Genomic DNA, 22,206 nt, shown 5'->3' with positions numbered 1-22,206 from the left:
AAAAAGAAAATTAACATAAAAAATTCTGAGACCTAAATGCAGCTTTATCTGTTAAGATAATGAACTTCTCATCTTGACTTTCAAGAACTATTTGTTAGCGCAAACATACTGTCTTTGGATCAAAGGATGGTTTAGAAGATGCTTTAATTTTTATAAACTGAAGTTTAAAACAAATGCCATAAAACTTATACATGTGTGCCAGGGTGCTAGGAATATCTTACAAAGAAATAAAAAATTAGAAAATCAGCATATACTTCATAATGTAAGTTTTTTTCAGAAGTAAATCTAGTCAGATTATAAACTAGTATGTTTTGTTGTGTGAACAGTCCCCTTTTCCCCCCCTGTAAGAACTAACCACTGTGTGGTGGTGAGACTTTACTACAAAAACACCATCAAAAAGTGACCTCAAATACAAACATTTTGAAACAGTGTGTGCTTTAGTCCTGAGTATTTCCATGAATCCTCTGCATCCTAAATTAACCTAGATTTAATGGACTTATACGTCTTTTCTCCCCACTGCAGAGTACAGTGCTCAGAAGCTGTGTGTGAGCCTGGCAGGAACTGCTGGCGGGCTGCTGGCACTGGAAGAATGTCCCACTAGCTGCCAAACCAGTGGGGCAGCATTGGAGGCAGTAATAATAGTTCAGGGCTCACCCGTAGGTATTCGAGGGAGGATTGCATGTTCCAGGGGTGCTTCTTTGGCTGCTGGGGAGGAACTGAACAGGAAGTGTCCAACAAAAACTTGGCAACTTTAAATTCTCAATTTCTGCGTCTACATGTGCTCTAGCAAGTTCAAATATTGAGCAGAGTATTTTTGATGACATTGTAGTGTTGCCTGATGTAATCAAGTTTTTTTGTAATGAGTATTTATGTTTTAATACTCTGTCAGGTTTCTTCTAGAAGTACAAAATACAGTTAGGCCATGAGAGATATTTAATTACTGTTGGAAAGGTATTATAATCACTTCTCACTGTTGGATGCCTGTTTACTTTATCTGATTTGCCTTCAAAGGCTTATTTGTCACTTGTTTTCCTTGGAATTGTTCTAATTTTTTTTTTAAAAAAATTTTGCTAAATATAATCAGGGTGATTCCTTAATAACACTGCTGTTGTGATTAACTTGCCGTACTCTACAGTTTAGTTTTGCTTGGCTTTGCTTGGTTTTAAAAGAAAAAAAAAATCTGTATACCTGTTTGGACATGCCTAATCTCTTCTAAGTTAGATCTGAGTTACCTGACAACCTTTGGCATATTTCCTTGTGTGATTCTTCTAAACAGTGCTTTCCCCCCTCCTGCTTGTTTTCTGCAGTAGTGCTTCTCCTGCATCCACCTTAAAGCAAGTCCTTTATGCTCTAAAGGCTCCACATTCTGGAGCCTTTATTGGTTAAGGTTTGTCAAAATCCAGAAATCTTCTGTTCCCACTGTTCTTTATTTTGTTCCATGGAGTTCTTTCTCACCCAGTATTGGACTGGATAGGCTTTTCCCCTTGAAGTGGAGGTCTCCTGTAATTATGGTGGGATAGCTGCCAAAGCAATGTGCTATTATGTATTCATTTCCTCCCACAGTGAGATGTATCGGTTCTGACTTTGTTTCACATGAAGTAGGAGTTGACAAGAGTTTACCATTAATTTCCTGGTCGAGACTCTGCAACCACAACAGAAAGGTTTCTCTCTCATTACTACTTACTTTTTTTTCCAACATGCCATTCCCTTGGTTCTTTTTCTAGGCACAATATTCCCCAGACTATCCACCATCTGATCTGTTTCTCTCATAATTCTGAAATATATTTTTATTTACTTCCAGAGAACTCACTGATGTACAGGCTGTATTGCAGCCTAGGTGTGTAAAGTAGATTTGATATAAATTTTAAAAATATAAATCAATTTTATATACAAGACATAATAATTGTTTTCATTTTAACGTGCATTTTGATTTACTGACTGAGCTTTCTTACTAGCAGGATGTCCATTACATGTACAGATGATTATAAATAAATTTTGCAGCTGATGACAAAATAAGTGTTTAAGTCATCTAATGAAGCAAGTGTGAGCAGCCAGGTGTTGGCAGCGGCAGGCCATGATGTGTGTAAGATACACGTACTTCCTTCTTTTTCCATTCAAAAGAAATCAGGGTGCTTCTCCAAGGGTAGATTTTGCTAGTTGGTGCTTTTTTTTTTCTTTTCTTTTTTTTCTTTTTTTTCCCCCTCTCAGTGTGTGTAATATTCCATCTAGTGTTTGAGTCATTTTCACTTGTGAAAAGACTTCTGAACCCCTCTTCCAAGTAGCCTCTTACTTTGTGGGAAGGGCACGTGCAGTTGCCTTTATCTCTGTAGTCACATTAAGAGCGTCAGGGGAAACAGCTGTGAAATAAAGGCTATTGAGAGTTAAGGTCATGAAAATAAATACTTTCTAACTGGATACTGTAATGTGGACAGACTTACTTGATTTAGCATTTTTTGTCTTCTCTGGGTTGCCCTCACTTGCCTCTCTTTTCCTTGTAATTTTACCCTGTGAATACAAAAACTTGGAGAGTCTTTTGAGTATACCATCTTCTGAACTTTAGTGTCAGGTTTATACAGGAGGTGTTAGAGCTTGGTCAAAAATAGAGAAATGACTAACAGCTCCTCAGAACAAGGGTTTGGCAGAACCTTTTTCTTTGCATGTGTATTCTGAATAGTCTGGTTTGCTTTTGAGCAGTGGTCCTCATTTGTGTTCAGGGATGCATGTGTGTGTGGTTACTGTGCTCAAACATAAGGACTTTCTAGTCTAGAAATATCCACAACCATCCACAAGTTGCTGCTGCCACTTGTGCTTCCTATCAGAGGAACAAAGGGCCAGATTTCTTCCCATGTTTCAAATACTCCTCAGCCTGAGTGCAAGTTTCTTGTTCTTGTGGAGTTTTTAACTTCAGTTTCCAATACTTTTAAAAAGCTGGGGTTCATTGGTTTAGGTGCCTTGTCACCGAGTTCACAAAGCTGAAGAAGGACACATGAACAAACAAGGCAGTTATTGGGGGCATCTGGAGGAGTAGTGAGCACCTCCCAAAACTGTGAACAGGAATATTTTCCACTGGTGCTCATGCAGCTTTGAATGTTGGTGACCTGCTTCCAAAGTGCCAGGGGGAAGAACAGGTGCTGTGGCACTGCTGGTGCCTTCTGCATCTCTCCCAGGGTCGAATCACAATCAAGGCACAGTAAAGAAACAATTTTGGCACTACCCTCCCTGTGGTATCTTGTTATGTAGTCCTTATTATCACTGTGGTGTCCAGTACCATTGCTGGCACAAGCCAGGATGCCAGATTATATTTGGCAGAGAGGTCAGGGTATGTGAGCAGCAGGCAACACTGACTAATGCTCCAGGACTTGGAATGATGTTGCTGATGCCATTCAGTTCCTGTCATGACCCTGCTGCCTTTGGCCCCAAAGTTACCTCTGTGCAGAGGAAGGGTGTTGCCTTTCTCTATGACTCCTCACCATTTGCAGGAATTTAGGGGGATGTGATGGCTGTAAATATTCTCAGTCTTTGGCAAGATGAGTTGGTCCTGGAAAGAAAAGATGGTTTCTGAGATGGTCTAGAGGTGCAAGGCATTTGTCAGGGGACAGGGTGGCCCAATTAGAGATTCTTGAGCCCCACATCTACCCAGGAGCAGTCCCCATGGCAAGAAAATGTTTGGAAGACAGTAATTGAGTTCATAGGTGTTGGAGATCCTGTTTCCAGCTCATCTTCCAAGATGAAGTATTATAGATGAGCACTCCACGGAAGATTTCAGAGAGTTAAGGTCTAAGATGTGATGGACTGGCCCCATGCCACCACATCAAACAACCTGTCAGTATTGTTGGTAGTCCAGCAGACAGCCTTGGGAGCAAGCTCTGTGCCTATAAACAAGCGTCCTCTGGGTGATGGATTTGCAGAACTGACCTAGGCTGCTGGGGAAGTAGTACCTCTAGCATGGTCAGAAACTGTATTTTTTTTATTTAAGAGGTCCAAAGGACAGTTTTACAGTTTCACGTTCATGAAATACTACACATTTTCTGAGGGCACCCAAATTTGATGGTATATTCTGCAAAACACTCCTTGAAGTCTTCCTTTCCCTTCCCACTTCTGAGTTAACTGATTATTCCTTTGTTATTATTCATGTGTGTGCCTGTGGACAACCACAAATAGAAGAATGGAAATTTTTTAATGTGTTACTTAGCTTTGCTGAAGATACGTAGCGCATAGGCACCTTCTGCAACCACTTGCTCTATGCATATGGCAGACTGGGATCACATGCTCATGAGAAAACGGAAATTTTGGGTGTGTTTCATCCTTTATGACCTCAATGCAAAGAGTGTTACGTTACATATGAAGAATATTAAATGCATAGGTGCTGATACAAAAAGCTCATCAAATATGTATGCTTCTACTGGAGTGTATTTAGGGCCAGTACTGATTTAACTCTGGTAACTTTTTTCTTCTCTTTAGAACAGTCACACAGGATTGAATTAAAACATTTTTGCTGTAAGTGAAAGAAATAGTCCAACACGATGGCACAGGAAAGTAAGTCCAGAGAACTGGAAGAGCAGAAGCAAGAAAACCTCATGGATCGAGATAAGAGTATCTTAATAAACAAAGAAGAAAACCAATCCCAACTGATGCACAGTCCCTCAATAATTCCACTAGCAGAGCAGTGCCCAGCCAGTGTCTGAGCAGCAGCTACTTTGGAAAAACATCCCTTATCACAAAAACAGAATTTTTATTGCTTAGCATGGTGTTACATGCTGTGGAATATCCATCCCTTTGATCAGTTTGGGTCAGTTGTTCCCTTCCAGCCCACTTGCTGGGGAGAATGTATGAGAAATTGATAAAGCCTTGGTACTGTACAAGCACCATGCAGCAGTAGCTGAAACTTTGATGTCTTTTTATTTATTTTGGTATAAAATAGAGCCCCATATGAGATGCCGTGAAGAAAATTAACTCCATTCCAGCCAGACCCAGTGCACACCCTTTGTTGCTTATTCATAGTTAATGATTTGTAATTCACTGAAATATTTGTTATATTGCTTTGTGGTTGGACAAATTGGTGGAAGAGCCTTGATAGTTAAACATGTGGTGAGTTTTATGCACATACATAATCTGGAAGACAGAGGAAAGAAAAAAACAGCTGTGACTTGGAAGATCGGAAAAGTCACTATGAAATAATCCAGGTTGCCAACAAAATTAATATTTTCTTATATAAAGCTGAACAGTATTGTTTTATATATCTTTAAACCCACACAGGATCTCTAATGTGGGAATTACCAAGATTAATAAAAGAAGTGTAAAGCTGATTTTTTTTTAAAGGAACTTAAAAATTGCATTGTATTTTGAAAGCTCTTGAAATGAACTGCCTGGGTTGCACATGAGGTCAGAGCTGCAGCTTAGTTTTAGAAAAGTCCTGGATAATTTTTACAAATTAAAACATTTGTAGTTAGTGAGCTTAGAGCAAGGAAAAATAAATCCTAGACTTCAGAGCTTAATAATATTGCCTAGGAAAGACAGGAAGTTCTGTTTTTGCCCAGTATGCTTTATCACATAATTAGAGAAAAAAAATCCCCATTTTGTTTATAAAAGAAACTAAATAGTGTCTTTTTAATGCTTTAATGAAATTCAGATTTGCACATCTAACCTTATTTCACTGTCTAACTTTTTATTAAGTTTTCTTTCTTTCTTGTAGGCTTTCTTTTTGAATACTTGCTGTTGAACTTCCCTGTTTGTATTTCTTAATCCATGTAAGCATGAACTTGGAGACAAATCCATGTCCAACAAATTGCTGATCATATCTTACCGCAGTGTGACATTCCCTGCCGTCCTGCATCACTTGGGCAGTAGTGAAGTGTTATCACTGATACATCTGTTACCCTGGAGGTTACTAGAAATGCCACCAAGTTTGTGGCACTATTGTCCCATGATCTTGATTTGGAAGACCATAGAGGTGCAGATGTTGTGTCCATCTTGGATGACTCCCAGGAGCATGCTCACGTCCTCTCTCAGTGGCTTTGGTATTCACACCAGCTGTTTTGTGATGTTGGTGCCTCCTGCCACAAGTTTTCCCTGGCAGATGCTGGGTCTTGGTGGTGATAAATCTGATGACGCAGCTACTGAGCTGAAACTGTTAGGATAATTGCTGATGTTTCAGTGTAATTATGTCTTCTCCCTTCCCTCTTACTGGACATACCCAGTTTTTGGGACAGCACTTACTACAGTGAGACTGAAAAGCTTTTCAGTGTAATTGCAGTGCAAATAGTACTAGATTTTACTTTTTTTTTTTTTTTTTTTTTTTTTTTTTTTTTTGGGCTTTAATGCAATTTACCTGTTGATTACATGACTGTATGACTTAATATTTCAGTTTGAATTTTTAGTGGCACCTACATAGAACAAGCATGACAGAAAACAACAAATTGCAAAAGCTTGAATCACTGCAGACAATTTTTCAATGTTTATACAAATTAATTTTTCCTGAAACTTCTTCCCATTTCTGTAGACGATTTGGGATACCAGCATCATAAAGTCACCCTAAGAAAATTTCCTCCAAGAAGAAGAAATACATGATTTAAAAAATGGCTTGAGGAGTCCTTCTGTTAATTGTTGAAGTCCTCACACTCCTTCATCTCTTATACTTTCAGAAGTGTTTTGCTTCTTCCACTCTAATTTCTTTGTCTCATATACTGGAACAGTCTCATTAGTTACATCTGCTCAATAATCTGTCCCAAATGTATTTATTTTGGTTAGTTTTGCACCCTTCTTTTTATGCTGCTCTACTGTCCTTTAATCTAGCCAAAATTACAATTTAATAATGAAGGTGAGGGTTGAGGAGGACAGGCAGTTCTAGTTCAAAAAATTAGCTGTAAAACAAAGCCCTCCAGTCCTCTTGCATCTTCTGGTGTTGCAGTCCGTGGTTCAGTCTGCCCAGACTTTCAAGGGCAACTCTGCTTTCTCGTCCCTGTGTACAGGATGCAGTGCAGAACTGCTGCTGCATGTGGCTTACAAAGCCAAGGGGGCACTGAGGCTTTTCCTTCATGAAAACGGTGTGCCTTTTTACGAGGGATGAGAAGAGCTTTTTAACAGAAATAGTTTACTAACTGCATGCCGAAGTTTCTGTAGCAAAACTGACTTCTGAGCCAACTCTGAGTATTTGCCTAGTAGAGCACTTAAAAAAAAAAGACCAAGGACATAGAATCAAGCTAAAGAAAAGCAGAGTATATAATAAGCAATTTGGTTTGGCCCTTCTTGTATTTATCTTCTAGAGGTTTTCCATCTTTTCTTCTCCACCACAACTGCTTTTATTAATTTGTTTTGTGCCAATCAATGTAGGGAGGCATTTGGCTATACCAGCTACATCTTAGCTGGAAATTTTATGTTAGAAAACTGACATCTCATTTTGACCTGTTTTGTGAGGTCCGATCAATACTGAGAGGATAAAAATGGATTTGGGGTAATACTTACATTATACAGACTTATGTGGTAAGAAAATAAACTTTTAATGAACGAGCTGGTTTCACACCCATAGTGACATGGGTGTGTAAAATGCAGGTTGTTAATTCTAGATTTTGTGCTGAAATTGGTAAAGCTTGAGTCGTGTTCATTGCCTCCATTTTCATTACTCTTCTGACACATCCTTAAGGAAGAGGAGTATTGGGAATACTTGCGTAAGTTATTTTGAACAACTGAACTTACCTCATAGACCATTGCCTGAGAAGGATATGGGGTCTTGCTTCCAGGTACAGCCATTGTGGTTCTGAAGTTCCTAAAAATGTTATTGCATGTTTTAATTAGTGAGAGGCTGAGTTATTAAAATTATGTTGAACTGGTTCTCCTTAGGGAAACCAGGACTTCAGTGTCCTCTTGTTTCTGTAGCTTCTGATTTTTTTTTCCTGTTAATTAATGGAAACATTAATAGAAAATGGTGTGTTTCATTTACTTTATGTTAAAGATTTATAATTAATAGACTTACGGACCAGGCTACAGTGCTGCCTTCTGATGGAAAGAGATCAGCTGAGGTCTCTCAGAAAGTCCATTTCTTAATGATGCTTCTGCAAAAGCATGCCATTTTATTTTTACATCTATAACTTACTGTTTTATAACATTTAAATGAATGAAATAATCTATCTCAAAAATAAACGTTAAATATTTAAGAATTATTTGTCATCCTTAGTTACCTCCTCCTGGTCCTTGACTTCTTGAAGTCACTATTATCTCATTTGAAGACAGAAAACAGTACAGTTCTGCATTATGGTTAATGAATATCCCTTGACAGAGATTTCAAGGTCTGTATTTTTGCAGGAAGAAACTTTGCAGTCCTAAAGGTCTGCTGCCAGGTTGACTGCATCTTCAAGTATGCATTTACTGCACACAGCAGCCTAGAGGAGGCTTTAAGAATGCTTGAAGGTCTGGGTTTGGAGACTGGGTCTGAAGATTTTGAAATTGTCTCTTGTTTCACTGTGTATGTAATACAATGAAAACACAACAGCTTTCTTTCTTTTCCCTTGCATAACTGTTTCTAGTAAGAGAGTGTTGATTACCTCAGTTGTTTACTCATGCTCCCTTTTAGAAATTACTTAGGGTTTTGGAAAGGGATCTGTGGCTCCTTTAGCTGTGAGAATATTGTTAAGAAATGTTCTTTGAAAACGTCACCAAGGCAAAATACTTTGCTGTCTCAAACTGCGTATCAAAAATGTTTTGCCCCCAGATCCTGAGGCTTTATCTGTGGGAGATTCTGATTTCTTGTCCCTTGTGAATGAGTTGCCCCATCTGGGTCACAAATGATGAGATAAATGCCTTGTTAAACTGGTTCTAGCCCTCAGAGGGTTGAAAGTAGGCAAATGCAGAAATTAAAATAGAAGGTTTTAGCAGGTAACTACAGAGTTGCAGGCAGATGACTCTGTAGTCAGCTATTGTAAATAGGACATCCTAGATGACTTAAGTCAGTCTTTGAACTGGCTCCAGAACGACTTGCATTTCATGTGTAAAGTCCAAGGCTCATAATACATTTGTACCACAGGATGCTTTAGGATAAAGTTTACTGTGTGAACTGTTTTAAAATTAAAATGCAATTGAAATGGTAGTAGAATTATTTTTTGTGATTCGAGATGTTTACTTAATTACTCTTTGTACTCAACTGTCAATTACTGCCTTGCGTAAGACCCAGAGCCAAAGCAAGCTACTCAACCTACTCAGGCACTGGGACGGTACAAACACCTTTGGCTCCAAAAGAACACCAGAAAACTTTGTACGTGGAACTTTTGGGGTTTGGTTTGCTTTTAAATGGTCACGTGGACATTTTAAGACATGAAGCTTTCAGCAGCTTGCACACTGAGAGCCCGTAAAGCGTCAGAATCCTTTAGATGGTATTCACACACACGTGAACAATGCGGTTTGTCACTGAGTACTGCACTGAAACAATTCATTTCTTGATGACAAAGAGCTGAAGCATGACATTTACTGCAATGTAAATTCCTTCCTTCAGTGAACACCATGGAGGCTACTCCTGCTCAGTACAGACCAGGTCAGGTACACGTAAGAATATGCGATGCTGTAGCTGCAGGCTCTTAAGAGCGAGTTCACTCTCTCAAGTTTTTATTCTTAAATCAGCTTCAAACACTGCCATAGTAATCTTATAATTTTATAGATGGCATCTTTAATCAAAGATAAGGGGGGTAATATAAAAATTTGCTTGTCACATGGAGAGGGAGCTTTCATTAATTATAGACTTGACCCAAACAGAAGAGTAGGTGTGGCTGAAAGTTAATGCTTGTGGTGGACAAATCAAACTTGTTTTCATGCAGAAGTGCATGTGCATTGAGATTATCCACCTCTGCTCTGTCTGTTTGTTAAATCTAAGAGACAAGATAAACTTACTTCTTTTTTAGAGGTGTGGTCACAGATCAGTGCCAGATATAAAAATAGTTTGTTGTAACCAGCTTCCTCAAAGTTAAGACCTTATTTAGTTTTTTCTGAGCATTTTTCTTTACATGTAATGATTCCATTATAGGAGCACATTGTTTTTACTCATCACAAAATCTGTGCCTGGTTTACTGTGTTCAGAACTGCTTGACAGGCTCCAGCTCAGACCTTTAATATAATTAACATGAAGGTGTTTCCTGCTCGGGAGGTACCTAAGCATTCTAGGATGATCAAGCACTGAGGCTGGAAGATGAGCTGTTCAAAACCAATAGTTGAAGGCCTTGTAGATTAGTAATCCAGAAGAGAGCTGTTAATGAACAGAGTGAAAGCAACATTAAGTAAGTGTACTGAATTGTAACAAAATGCTCATCATTTTAAATAACAAAGCCTTACACAAAATTAACTGGGCTGTCAGTGTCCCAGTTAAAAAAATATTCTCCCTAGTTTGTCTGCACCTCCTTTCCCAGGAGCCTCCCATTTTCATTTTTCATTTCCCCCCCTCTGCTGATTTTTGCATCCTTTCTTTTTTCTTCTCTCACTGCCTGCAAGATTACTTTTAGTAGCTGTGGAAAAGAGAAGGAGGTGAAACAGGAGAGGGTAAATGGATTTGACAAGAGGCAAAAATACTGTCAGGAGACAACTCATTCCTCAAAAGGTGAAGCAAAACAAACTCTGATGGTGAACCCCATGGTCTTCTGACTCTGTAAAGATGCAGAGATGCAGGTAGGCTGCCTTCAGTGAGCTTGTATCCAGAAGGAATCCTGAATTCTGCTGCTATTTACTCGGTAAGCTAGTCCTTCTGAAGAAGCCAATATGACTTCAAAGAAGCACTTCATAGTGTAAATCCATGTTATGATGTCGGTTTGAGCTGGCAGAAAGCCTGACCTCTGTGGAGGTATGTAGAAAACCCATCCACATCCATGAGTTTATTTTGATGTGTAATTTTTGAAAATTTAAATAACTGTATTAATGGCATTTAAAGGAGTGCGAGAGCAAAGAGCTCTGATGATAATCTGTAGGGCTGTGGAATGTGCTGTGAAATGGTATCTTACATTGGTGCTGTGCTAGAATTTGTGACAAAAATCACTTTCTGTGATGCATCTGTGACTGCAATTGATGTAAGTTGTTATTCTTATCTTGTTGAAAGGTCTAATACTTTTCAAGACTTCCCTGAACTACTTCCTCTGCTGGACACGTGATTAGAAAAGCCATATGAAGTATGAGAATAGGTTTTTACAAGTTTATCTAAAAAGATGTCCGTGTTAAAGCATTTTAAAATTGTTGTCATAAATGTAACTGTATATACACATAAAGGATGAAGGTTGTTTGCTCTAAGACATGAGAGTCTCTCATAAACTGTGGTTCAGTATTGTCATCTCTTAAGAAATGACTTCACTCAGATACTCCATATTGAAATATACATGGAATTTAAATGAAAACAATTAATCTAGGATTTATATTAAAATCTCTGCAGATGTGTGTTTTCAGGCAAATGGGAAAATCCATAGTGATAACTTTTGCAATAAAGTTATAATTACTTAAAGCCTGAAATTATGAGCAACAAAACATCTCATAGTACACAAGCTGACTTATCTAAATATAACTCTATGTTTTCCTGCTATTTCTTACTGAATTTGTCATTTCAATTCAGTTTTCCATTCCTGACATCAAAAAGAAGTTGTTTAATCATTTCATTAAATTGTTCTTCCTTTCTTCTTAAAACTCAGTAAAATTTTAATGGCCAGTTTTCAAAGCTGAGTTTACAAAGCTAAGTCTACATTCTTAATTGGTGCCTTTCTAGTACTACTTTCAAAAAAAAATATGATTGCTTTTTTCTGCAGCATGTTTGTAACTGTAGGTTACATAGGTATTTAGGTTGTTGATATTCAGAAGTGACATAATAAATCTACATTAATGCAATTTGTAATCACAAATCTCCATTGAATGTAAGCCTCTGTGTTATTTTGTGAGCAAAAGGTGGCTCAGTGCCTTGTTGCCAAAAGTCTGAGTTTCAGCTGGGCTCAGCATAATTGATGCAAATGTGGAATGGCTGGTACTACACTAGATGCTTGTCTTTGTTCTAGACAGTGGGCTAATTTAGCTCATGAAATCAACTCATTTTAGGTGAGTTCCTTTGCTGAAATTGTAGGGTGTGGTTTATGAAGATTTTGATGCATAGATAAATGGATGAGTTTATGCAGCATCAGCTAAACCTCACAAGTCCTGGTTGCATCTCATTCATTTGGCCCTTTCTTCACTCTCAGGCTGTGCTGCCCAGGGGCTCACCCTCATGCTGGGCTCAGGGACCTGCACAGGGTCTCCTCACTGGCCCAATGGGTGTAGGAGAGGCAAGGGAGAGCATGAGACTGCTGAAAGGCCATCTAATCTTCTGGGACCTTCTCATGCTGGACCAGACCTTCCTGTGAGCCGCAGTCCCCAGCCGCAGCCTGGAGCTGTGGTCATTCATTTCCCTGTGACAAGTGGTGTCCCTAGCACAGCACTTGGCACTCAGGTGTGTGTAACAGTGCATCCCTCCCTCCCTGCTGCCTCTGTACCCCTCCTGCACAGCCTTTCCTGCCTTTGGACAGTAGGAACTCGAGAGGCTTATTTTGCTGTATGCAAACCTGTTTTAGCTCTTCTTGTAGGCAGAAACGTTCTTCTCAAGAATTAAAGACTTTCCTACTTGTTGCTGGAATCGCACTGTATTTAGAATTGTCCAGATGAATTGGACTTATTCTAAGTTCCACTTTGTTTCCACTGAAGTAGAACTTTAGTCCGAGGCAGGTTGCTAGATGCTCACAGCAAACTTTAAAGAGCACAAACTTTGCTTTTTTTCAACTATCACTTTGGAGCAAAATGCTAAAACTCACACAAAACAGCAGGTGGGGAAATGCTGCGAGTCTGTCTGTTCAAAAGCATTTTCATGTCCTTGGATTTGTAAACACCATTCTGTATCTCCCAACGTAACTACAGAAAGCAGGGAAATGATGCAGTAATGTGATGTTTCTGTTCCTCAAGTCATGGTGAGTCAATATGAACAAAGGGAGACAAGCATCATGTGTTTAAAGAAATGAGTGATGCTGTCTTTTTGTCTCCTCAGTCAAACAGCTTCATCTGGTTCTTTGAGCTTCTTGCTATATAAAATGAGATATTACCTGTGTTAGGTAACTCAGTGTGATGATTATTGTTTATACAATGCTTTAAAGCTAGGCCAGAGTATAAATATCAAGATGAGCTTTTCACTCATTGAGATAGTCCAGTGCAGCATAGTTACAATTGACCGAGGGGCAAGGATCTTATTAGTCCATTGCCCACCAAAGTGGAATTTAACTTTGCTTGGGCTTGCTGGGTACTACTGTAATATTAGACATGATTTGTTTTATATTACTAAGAAGCAACAAAGTTCATTATATATTTTCTCTGGCACATCTGTCAAAACAATCTCATATGCTATCAAAAGTTGCCCATGCTTACACATATCAGGAATCAGGTTTTCCCTGACAGGTTCCTCTACACAGATTCATTTTTCCCAAAGCAGAAAATTCCAGGAATATTTTACAAAGCCAATTTTTTGTAACCAACTTTAGCAATCTCCCAAACATGGCTGTGTACACGAAGCCGATGTAATGTCAACACTTGGCTGTGGGAGGAATAGAGTGATTATTGAAGGCATCATGGGTTTGTTGGGGCACACCTGGCATCTATGTAGAGGTGCCACCCAGTGGCTGGATGATAATAATGAGCTTTTTAAATTTTTTTGAATTAAAAAAAAAAGCCCCCCCAAAAAGGAAAAAAAAAATGTTTAAAGGACTACATCTTATATGAGTATTGTACTAAGTTTTGGGATTTTTTTTAAAGCATCAATATCAGCACAGGGAGTTCAGTTTCACAGAAAGTAGTAACTGATAAAATTTGTTATTGGTCTTCAAATTAAAGAGTTAAAAAAGTGCTTAAGTAATTTGAATAGCCTTCAAGTGATTAAACAACAAAATGCATTTCTCCTTTGAAATGAGGTTTTAGAAAGTGGATCAGTACAAATTCTGGTTATTTTGTACCAAACCAAATTTTTGTTTGTTGTTAGATTGTGTTTTTTCCTATGCAGATGAGTGCTAGAAATACAACTAGAGAGAGATGATTGTTTGTGGTAGGCATTAACTGAAGTTTATGATGCATCTCCTCATAGGAATGTCAATACAGAATGATAACCTGGTTTGTAGATATAAAAAGGGGGAAAAAAAGTGAGTTGCTGTGAAGATACTTAAGATACAAAGATGCTTAAGAAAACAAGATACAAAATTACATCTATTACAGTCAATTCTTTAGTTGAGAACATCAGGAGGCAAAATAGTGAAAGGGTGATGAGTATCTGGAACAAGCCTGGTATAGATCAAGCTCTATGCTACTATTCATTAATATTTTAACTAGTTATATAATGGCAAGGTTTCTGGGCAGCTAACTCCATTATTCACTAGATTCCAGATTATCTAGCAGAAAACCTTATAATTCAACTTTCTTATTGGATTTTATATTGGGTTTTTTTCCTAGTTAATAGAGGTGCTAAAGAAGTTAACTTTAAACATAATTAATAATTGCAGTAATTTCTATGCCAGAGGGGATTTTTGATTTTGTAAAGTGGAAGAAGATCACTTGGAATAAGAAAACAGAAGCTGCTTGGATTCACTCTATTAAAGATTTGGCTACAGAGCAGCGCTGAGTGTCTGTGTTAGCACTCAGAAAAACATGTTTTGAAGGCCTAATGACTGTAGTATTTCCAGCTGCATGCTGTTTGAAGTGCAGGAAAGACAGAAGCTTGGAGCCATTTCATCTCATGGGCAGTTGCTCAGAGCTTCAACAAACTGCCAAACGCAAACAACTACATTTAATAACCTGAAATTAATATATTGTACTGGGAAGGCAGTAGAAAGAAAAAACAAATATATGTAGGAATGGAAGTGGACAACAAGTACGACAAGTTTGTGGTATTACAGTGGCTCAGAAAAGCTCTGTGCAGTCTTTGTGTGAACAAATGTATCGTGGAACAAAGCAACGAGGCAGCAGACCTGCTCTTCGTGGTTTTTTGTGTGAGTCGAGCAGGGACATTGTGTCGAGCTCTGGACACATCTTTGCTGGAGAGGTCTTGTCAGAAGCAAACAGAGAGAAGAACATGGGAATTCTTTTACTAAAGGGAAGATGATGCTAAATAATGGTTGTGAGTGAGAGATACAGCTGAAGCCTACAAGTATTTAAATAGTGTGAATTTGCCAAACAAAGGAAGGAATTATTTAGGCTGAATTAGTAAGGCAGAGTGGAGTAACTATAACAAAGGGTACTTTTAGGTGAGGTATTAACTCTGTTATTAACATGTATGACAAAACACCTCGAAATAAGCCAGTAGGAATACTTCTGTGCTGACAAGATGTGACCTAAGGTAGTTTAAACAGACTTTTCTATCTCTAGGATCTAGAACGGTGGAGGCAGAAAGGCAAAACTTGATTCACCTGTGAATCTGAAGCCTGGCCATTAGATGGCAGGGTGCTGGCACAAGAGGATGCGTGCTTCCCCACCACTTCTCAGTGCCATGCCCGAGAAGGAGCTCAGAGCCGTTCATCAGTCCCAAGGCCTGGTAGAATTTTGAAATGCTCAGTTTCCCTATAAAAATCACACACATCCAGTCACTCCCACAACAGAAGGACATGCAGTACATGTCCCCCCAAGCATACATCTCTTCAAAGTCCTGCGTGTCTGCTCCAGATTTCCACCCCTTAAAACTCTGTGTGAGTAGGTAGGTATGTGCAAGAGGTGTCCCAGTGTGGCAACCACCTTGTGTAAGGGCTGAAGTTGGCTCTTCTCTTCTATAACCAGAGACACAGAAATGGGACTGCTGAGGCAGTGAGAAGAGGTGATACAAATGTGGTAGGTAGCTTGCTGCAGACTATTCAGGGAGTCCACATACTAGTTCTATGGAAAAGATGACAGAAAGAATAACAAGCAGTAGCTTTGTATGGAAAACTTCAGCCCAGAGCAGACTGTTTGAAATGCTCAAAATATATTAAGGCTGTAACAACAGCAACTCAAATAATGCACAATTTAAAAACCCGTGTTTAAAATAGTCTGCACTGCTAAAGGATCTGCCCGAAGGAGTGATCCTTATAGATGTATCCACACCTCTTTCGCCTCTGGAGTGAACTGTTTGTGTTTGTGCCGTCTAACATTTGACCTGGGTCCGATGCCCCCATGGCTCTAAGATCATAATTATATTTTTGTGGCTTCAGTTCAAAGTGTCTGAAGTAATGTGAAGGTTGCTTTGCTGCCTTCAAGACTGGTGTTTTCATAGCATTATGCCAAAAGTATGCTGCATGCTGTGGGGTGTGAGGCACACAGAGGCTGTCTGAGGACAAGAGGCTGGTTGGGATGGTGGAGGGCAGGAGAAGCCACTATTGGTCTAGACCCATCCTTGCTGTGACATCCTCAGGGCAGTCTATCCACAGAGCTGTGCCTTGGCTTTTTCGCGGAGAGAAGTAGTCGATCTCCTTCAGAAGAGAGTCCAAGCACACGGTGATGCATGTGTGGTATGGCTGACAAGGGCACTGGGACCAGCGACTGAACCAGGGAGGTAAATTATTTGTCAGCATAGGTGCATCTATCATAGTCACGAGCACTGAGGTGGTGGATGAACCAGAGAAACGTTCCTTACTGCTCTTCATATTGTTCTGTGTTTTGCAGTAAATCTTTAGTCAGTCATTTTGCTGATCAGATTGATATCTGCTTCTCCCAGGGAAAAATTCTAGTCCTGATGTGATGTGGGAGGGGGAAGACGGGGTAGAGAATCTGAATAAACTAACAAAAATATCTTTCTGTTGTAATCAAGTTGCTCTTGCTCATGCATGCACTCTCTTAAAAAATGATCTCATACTGTGTTGATTGAAAAGTGGGAATTAATAGGCAAGAGCTATCTATTTGTTACAGACTGAAGACTGTTCTGAAAAACAGCAGATGGGAGATGGATCTCAGGGCTGAATGTGATGGATTATGAGGGAAGCTATGTCTGTAAAATTTATAAGGATGCTAGTTTAGTAAGCACTGTTAGGGTAAAATGTATGGCAACCCACTCTTTTCTTCTTTTTGTTAGTAAGTCCTTTGCTCATTGGTCCTACATTGTCTTTATATATTTTTGTCTACAGGCCAGTTCTCTTCAAAGTTTTTTGTAACTGTCATAGTTCAAGTCAATATGTTAAGATAATTAATTAGATAACTGATAATTAATAAGATAATTGTGTTGCTACTAAGGATTAAGGCATGGACAGGTGAGAGTGATGGGGCCAAACTGTGTGGTCTGCAGCATAAAGAGAGCACTGCCAGGTCAATTTCCATCTGATGGTTTCCTTTTCCAGTCAGTAGTTCCACTGCAAATCAGGTAAAGAGAAGATGTACAGACCTAAAGAACTTCTCCTTCCTCCTTTTCACGCTTCATGCTCCCTCCAAAAGCTGGATAATTTCCAAGGCCTCCTTCTTGGTTTTCCTTTGCTTCACTGTAAAATTAGTTATTTCTGTAACTAATAGCTATATGAAAATATGTGTGCTGGTTTTGGCTGGCACACAGTTAATTTTCTTCATGATAGCAGGTATGGGGATATGGTTTGGATTTGTGCTGGAAACAGCGTAGGTAACATGGGGCTGTTGTAGTTACTGCTGAGCAAAATGTCTGGGAGGGTTTCATAACATGCTCAGCATGTTGCAAGCACCTTCTCCCCCCAGAGCCTTTGGGCTCTGAGCAAGTGGGTATGGTTACACAAACATGCCTGGGTGAGAAAAGCAAGGGTGTGGGTTGACAGTGCCTCAATTTCTCTATGGTGACTGTCCCCCCCACCAGCCCTTGCCCCACAGTGAGTTTCTCTGCCATGCATTGGGGTGAGCTCCTCTGCATCTGGGCTGGAGGGAGAGAATTTGGCTGGACAGTTGAGGCAGAAGTGGTGCAGCCCTGTGCCTTCACACCCTGTCTTGCCCTCGGGAGCTTGTGTGTGTGCCCATGCCTTCAGGTGGGAAGCGTACTGCAGCATTTCCCTGGAAAACTGCCCGGTGCCATAAAGTAAAACTCGGAGGCTCTGGTGAGCTCACCTTGTCAGCAGATTGTTGGGAGGATAGACCTCAAACTGTGAGGAAATTCAAAGGGTACCTTTTCTCACCTGTTTGGAAATCTGTAGCTGGCTGTTTTCCAGTGCAACATCTTTGGGTTGAAACCTCCCAGGCTGCTTCTGTCAGCTCCAGTTTTTGGTGTGGAATTGTGTCCTTTAAAAAAAGGTGCCTGAAAGAATCGGTGCTGCTTCACTATATTCTGAAAGAAGCAGCTTTCTGGCTACCACACTGTGGACATCCCAGTGCCCTGAGGTCTAATGGTGTCTCAGGGAGTGATGGCCATCAGCAGTGGGCACGTGGGGAAAGGTATGAGGATGTCCCCAGGAAGGGCCAGCCTTCATTGCTGGAAGGGAGCCAGCAGGTGCTTCCCAGGTGGATGTTGCTGGCTTGCCTGGGGACCAGCACAGCCCCCTTCTGCAGCTGGACAAAGGATATCCTGGTGAAATATCCTGTCTTCCGACCTAGAAAGTGTTTGCTTCCAGAGCTTCCTCTAGCTTCCTTTTGCCATTTGGGATTGATGATGTGTTATTTTCTGACACGTTCGTTGTATATCAGTTGGGGTGCAGATGCTTGTCACCAGCCCAGCAGCACCATGGCGAATGATGGCTTGCAGAGTGTCAGTGTCACCTCAACAGTTGACAGCTTTTCCATCCACTTCCCTTGGTGTGCCATTATTTTCCTCCTCACCCCGACTTCTTATCCAAACACCTTCCCGGTCTCCTGCCCATGTCATGTCACTTGTTCCATTGCTCTGAGTCACGGAGCTGACAGTCCCCAACCTACTGTAACTCCCTGCAGTGGTATGGACTGTAGACAGGGTAGGGTGCCACAGGATCTTCCAGCACTACCTGTGCAGCTTTTTAATGTGACTTCTGGATTTTCTCACATGCAATGTGTGTGGAGCCACCCCAAAAGCAAGCTCTATCGGTGGAGGCAGAACATGAAAATCAAGATGGACAGCTCAAAGTCAGCTATGTCCTGGGGAAGGTAACCAGCTATTAAGAGTGATGCAGTTTCTTCCTTAGAAATAGGTAAATAAACAAAATAATTGCACTTGCTTATTGGGATATGTGTTAAAAAGTCAAAACATTTTCACCACAATTATGCAATAAACTGAACAACTTTATAAGTATGCCTGAGGCTTTTCTGCTCACTTATTCACTCTTTGAAAACTCTATATGAAAGTCAGTTATAAAACTGAATTTGCAAATAAAGCTGTACAAACAGAGCTGGATTTGGGACAATATGATGAGTCTGGAAAAGAGGCCTGTGGGAAAAAGGTAGTTTTGTTCCAGCCAGAATGGAAAATATGCATATTTTAAGAACAAAACAAAACAAGAACATTTTGAGACTTTTTTTTCTGAGAAAGTAAAATATTTGATGAGGATATTTTTTCTGCCTAGAGATCTCTCAGTGTTTTAAACTGGGGTAAGTTCATTGGATGGCCACCAGTATGATGGTTGCCTGTGAGGCCCCACTTGCCCTGTGAAGAGAGGATGGAGAATTGGGGCTTGCTCAATTTTGGAGAGGAGGCAGCTTTAGGTGGTGAGGGAGATGAACCCAGACGTTTCACAGTGGCGCATGGTGGGAAAACAAAGCAACAGCAAAAAGTTGATAAAGGAGGAATTCAGATTAGATGTAAGAGAAAATATTTTCACTGCTGTCCAGAGAGGTGGTTATGCCTCTGCCTTTGCAGATTTTCAAGAGTTGGTTGGGTAAAGCCCTGAACAACCTGGTGTGTTCCCACAGCTGACTCCACTTCAGGCAGGACATTGAACCAGAGACCTCCTGGGGTGACTTTCACCCTGAATTGTCCTATCATCCTATGAAAATTTCAGTCCAATTTTGAGATAAAAATATCAAAATACATGCCATTTTTAAAAAGCTGCATTTTAACCAATTGTTGAATCATCTAAAAGACAACATTATATAAACTGTTATATTTATCAACCTTTTAATAAAACTGTATCTTCATAGAATTCTGGATTCTTGCTACTTCGATTTTTCAGGCAGTGAAATGGAAGAGATTTTGTAACTTGGTCAGTTTCCACTATTTTATTTTTCTTTTGAGAGAGAGAAAAATAAAGTGAGTTTTTTGACTCAAATTCTTTGGATTCAGAATTTGAAGTTTGACACTGTGGAATAAACATAAGCAAAATTAGGTTCCTTGAGTTTTAGGACTGACTTGCTTAAAATGAATGAATGTATACACTTTATTGTGACAGCCTCTTCCCAATAAGTGATCTGTTCTGAAAATTCAACTGGTTCTTTACTGAGATGGCTTCTAGAAGGAAAGTGAATGGAACACGTGACGTAATGTGGAACTATAAACCCCAAATGTTGTAATCTATTGTCTCTGAAGAGGTGGAGTGACAGGAGATAAGACTAATTTTTTCTGCCTTGTGGCTCTGATGTGGTTATGCTGCTGAGTATTGTATTTGGATTTTGGTTGTTTTATTATCAGGAAAAAGCTGACAGGTTAGTTTCAGAGAGCTAAAGCAGGTGGGATGAATTAATGTCTAAGAAGAGGAGCAAGTAGTTTAGGTAAAATAAAGCAGTAAACTTTGGAAGTGCCAGAGGCCTGGAACCACTGCAACACGAGTAAACATCTTAATGTTTTGTCAGAAATACAGCAAATACTGACTCAGGCTTTTTTCTTTGGCTAGGATGCATTAACTGAACAGTGTTTCCTCTCCTTGCAGGTACTATGATGTATCGGGCAGACGCTGCACTGTCCAGGAGAACCAAACACTGTCAGTAGTCTGCCCCCACTCTTACGCTCTCCCAGCAATATCAATGTCTACTGCCTCATTACCAGCAGCACTCAGAAAGGTAGGAGAAGACTAAATATGTGTGCTTATATAATTGTAATCTTCCTTTAAAAGACCTGCGTTTGAAGTACTGGAAAACTTTCAAATTAATAACAGGTACGGAAATAAGGAAGATACGTAATGACTATAGCTGGCATGAAGAGACAAAAAAGAAAATGGCTCGAGGAGATCTTCCACATGCTCCCACAAACCATATGGCTTTTTCCTTTTGTTCATAAAAAATATGTAAGCCAGAATAATAAAGGAACAGCACCTATGTTTCTACAGTTCCCCACTTAACCCGTACTGTTTTCTTTGTAAGTTTTTTCCCAGAGAAGGAAGAATGGCTACGCGTTTGTTTCTAGTGTTCATTTAGCTCATGTAAGGTTACTCATTTGCTTGGCAGCAGTATTACTGCATGGAAGCAAGCTAGGGAAAATGCTAATTACTCCTGTTCTAATGTGAGAACTTAATTTCAGATTGCAGACAAAGTTGTGCAATGCCGTTCTTGTCTTTATTGTAATCTTTCCGTGGAGAGAGAAATACTCTTTTTCCACATTAACAAAAGTACTCAGCAGGCCAGTAATTGAAAAAGTTGCTTTCTTCTTGGTTGTGGAACTAATATTCATCTGAATATATATTTGATGAAGGCTTAAAATATTCTGTCTTTAAAACAAACACATTTATTTTTCAGTCTTCTCAAGCCAGCAGATTTCATCTACTAATTTCTGCATTTGGAAAAGACTCATTGGTCTTTAGCTGAATACACAAATAACACATATCCCAAATAGCCCTTTGGTCTCATTCAGGACCTTAGTTCTATTGATACTGTTGAAACATCCTACAAAAAGATCTCAGTTCTTCACAAAACAGCAGAACGGCACATTACTGTGTTGGGGTGACATTCCATTGTAGTAGAGCTAGCTGGGACATTGGCTTTCCAATAGAAAAAATTGCAGCTCACCCTATTGCTGTCTTATATATTAACTTCTTGCAAGAACTTCTAGAAAAGCAAGTAGATGTTCGATATTTTTCAGTGGAAAGAAATGGGAGGGTTTAGCTGTTGCTTAGAAAGCGCTGAGTTGGCATTTAGTTCTTCTCTTGGAATAATTTGTTCATACTTGCAGCTAAATTAAATTGTTGGGGTGTCATTTCTCTAACCTGGAATCAATCCATTTCTACTAAGAATATTTACAACCTTTTAAATGAAGCTTCTGAAAGTGAATGAGACTAGGCCACATAATTTTATACTTTGATATATAACGCAAAAGTCTGATTGTTGGATAAATCATAAAAATCCAGGAAATTGCCTGGGGGGTGTGTGTGTGTGAATTCAGCATTTTCT

At 39.6% G+C, this 22,206-nt stretch overlaps 1 protein-coding gene across 1 annotated transcript in view; it reads left to right on the top strand.

Moving 5' to 3' along the window:
- The window catches only part of CRYBG1 (crystallin beta-gamma domain containing 1), a 96,897-nt gene that overhangs the window by 10,576 nt on the left and 64,115 nt on the right, over positions 1 to 22,206 (top strand). The window contains exon 2 of the mRNA XM_066179475.1: positions 20,754 to 20,883. Within this exon, the coding sequence (XP_066035572.1) occupies positions 20,754 to 20,883 (130 nt within the window). The remainder of the gene's footprint in view (positions 1 to 20,753; positions 20,884 to 22,206) is intronic.

The sequence above is a fragment of the Chamaea fasciata genome, unplaced genomic scaffold (genome assembly GCF_029207755.1).
Source record: "Chamaea fasciata isolate MVZ Bird 193981 ecotype frontalis unplaced genomic scaffold, bChaFas1.0.hap1 SCAF_3, whole genome shotgun sequence".
NCBI classification, from domain to species: Eukaryota; Metazoa; Chordata; class Aves; order Passeriformes; family Sylviidae; genus Chamaea; species Chamaea fasciata.
This window is presented reverse-complemented; position numbering and strand designations above follow the sequence as displayed.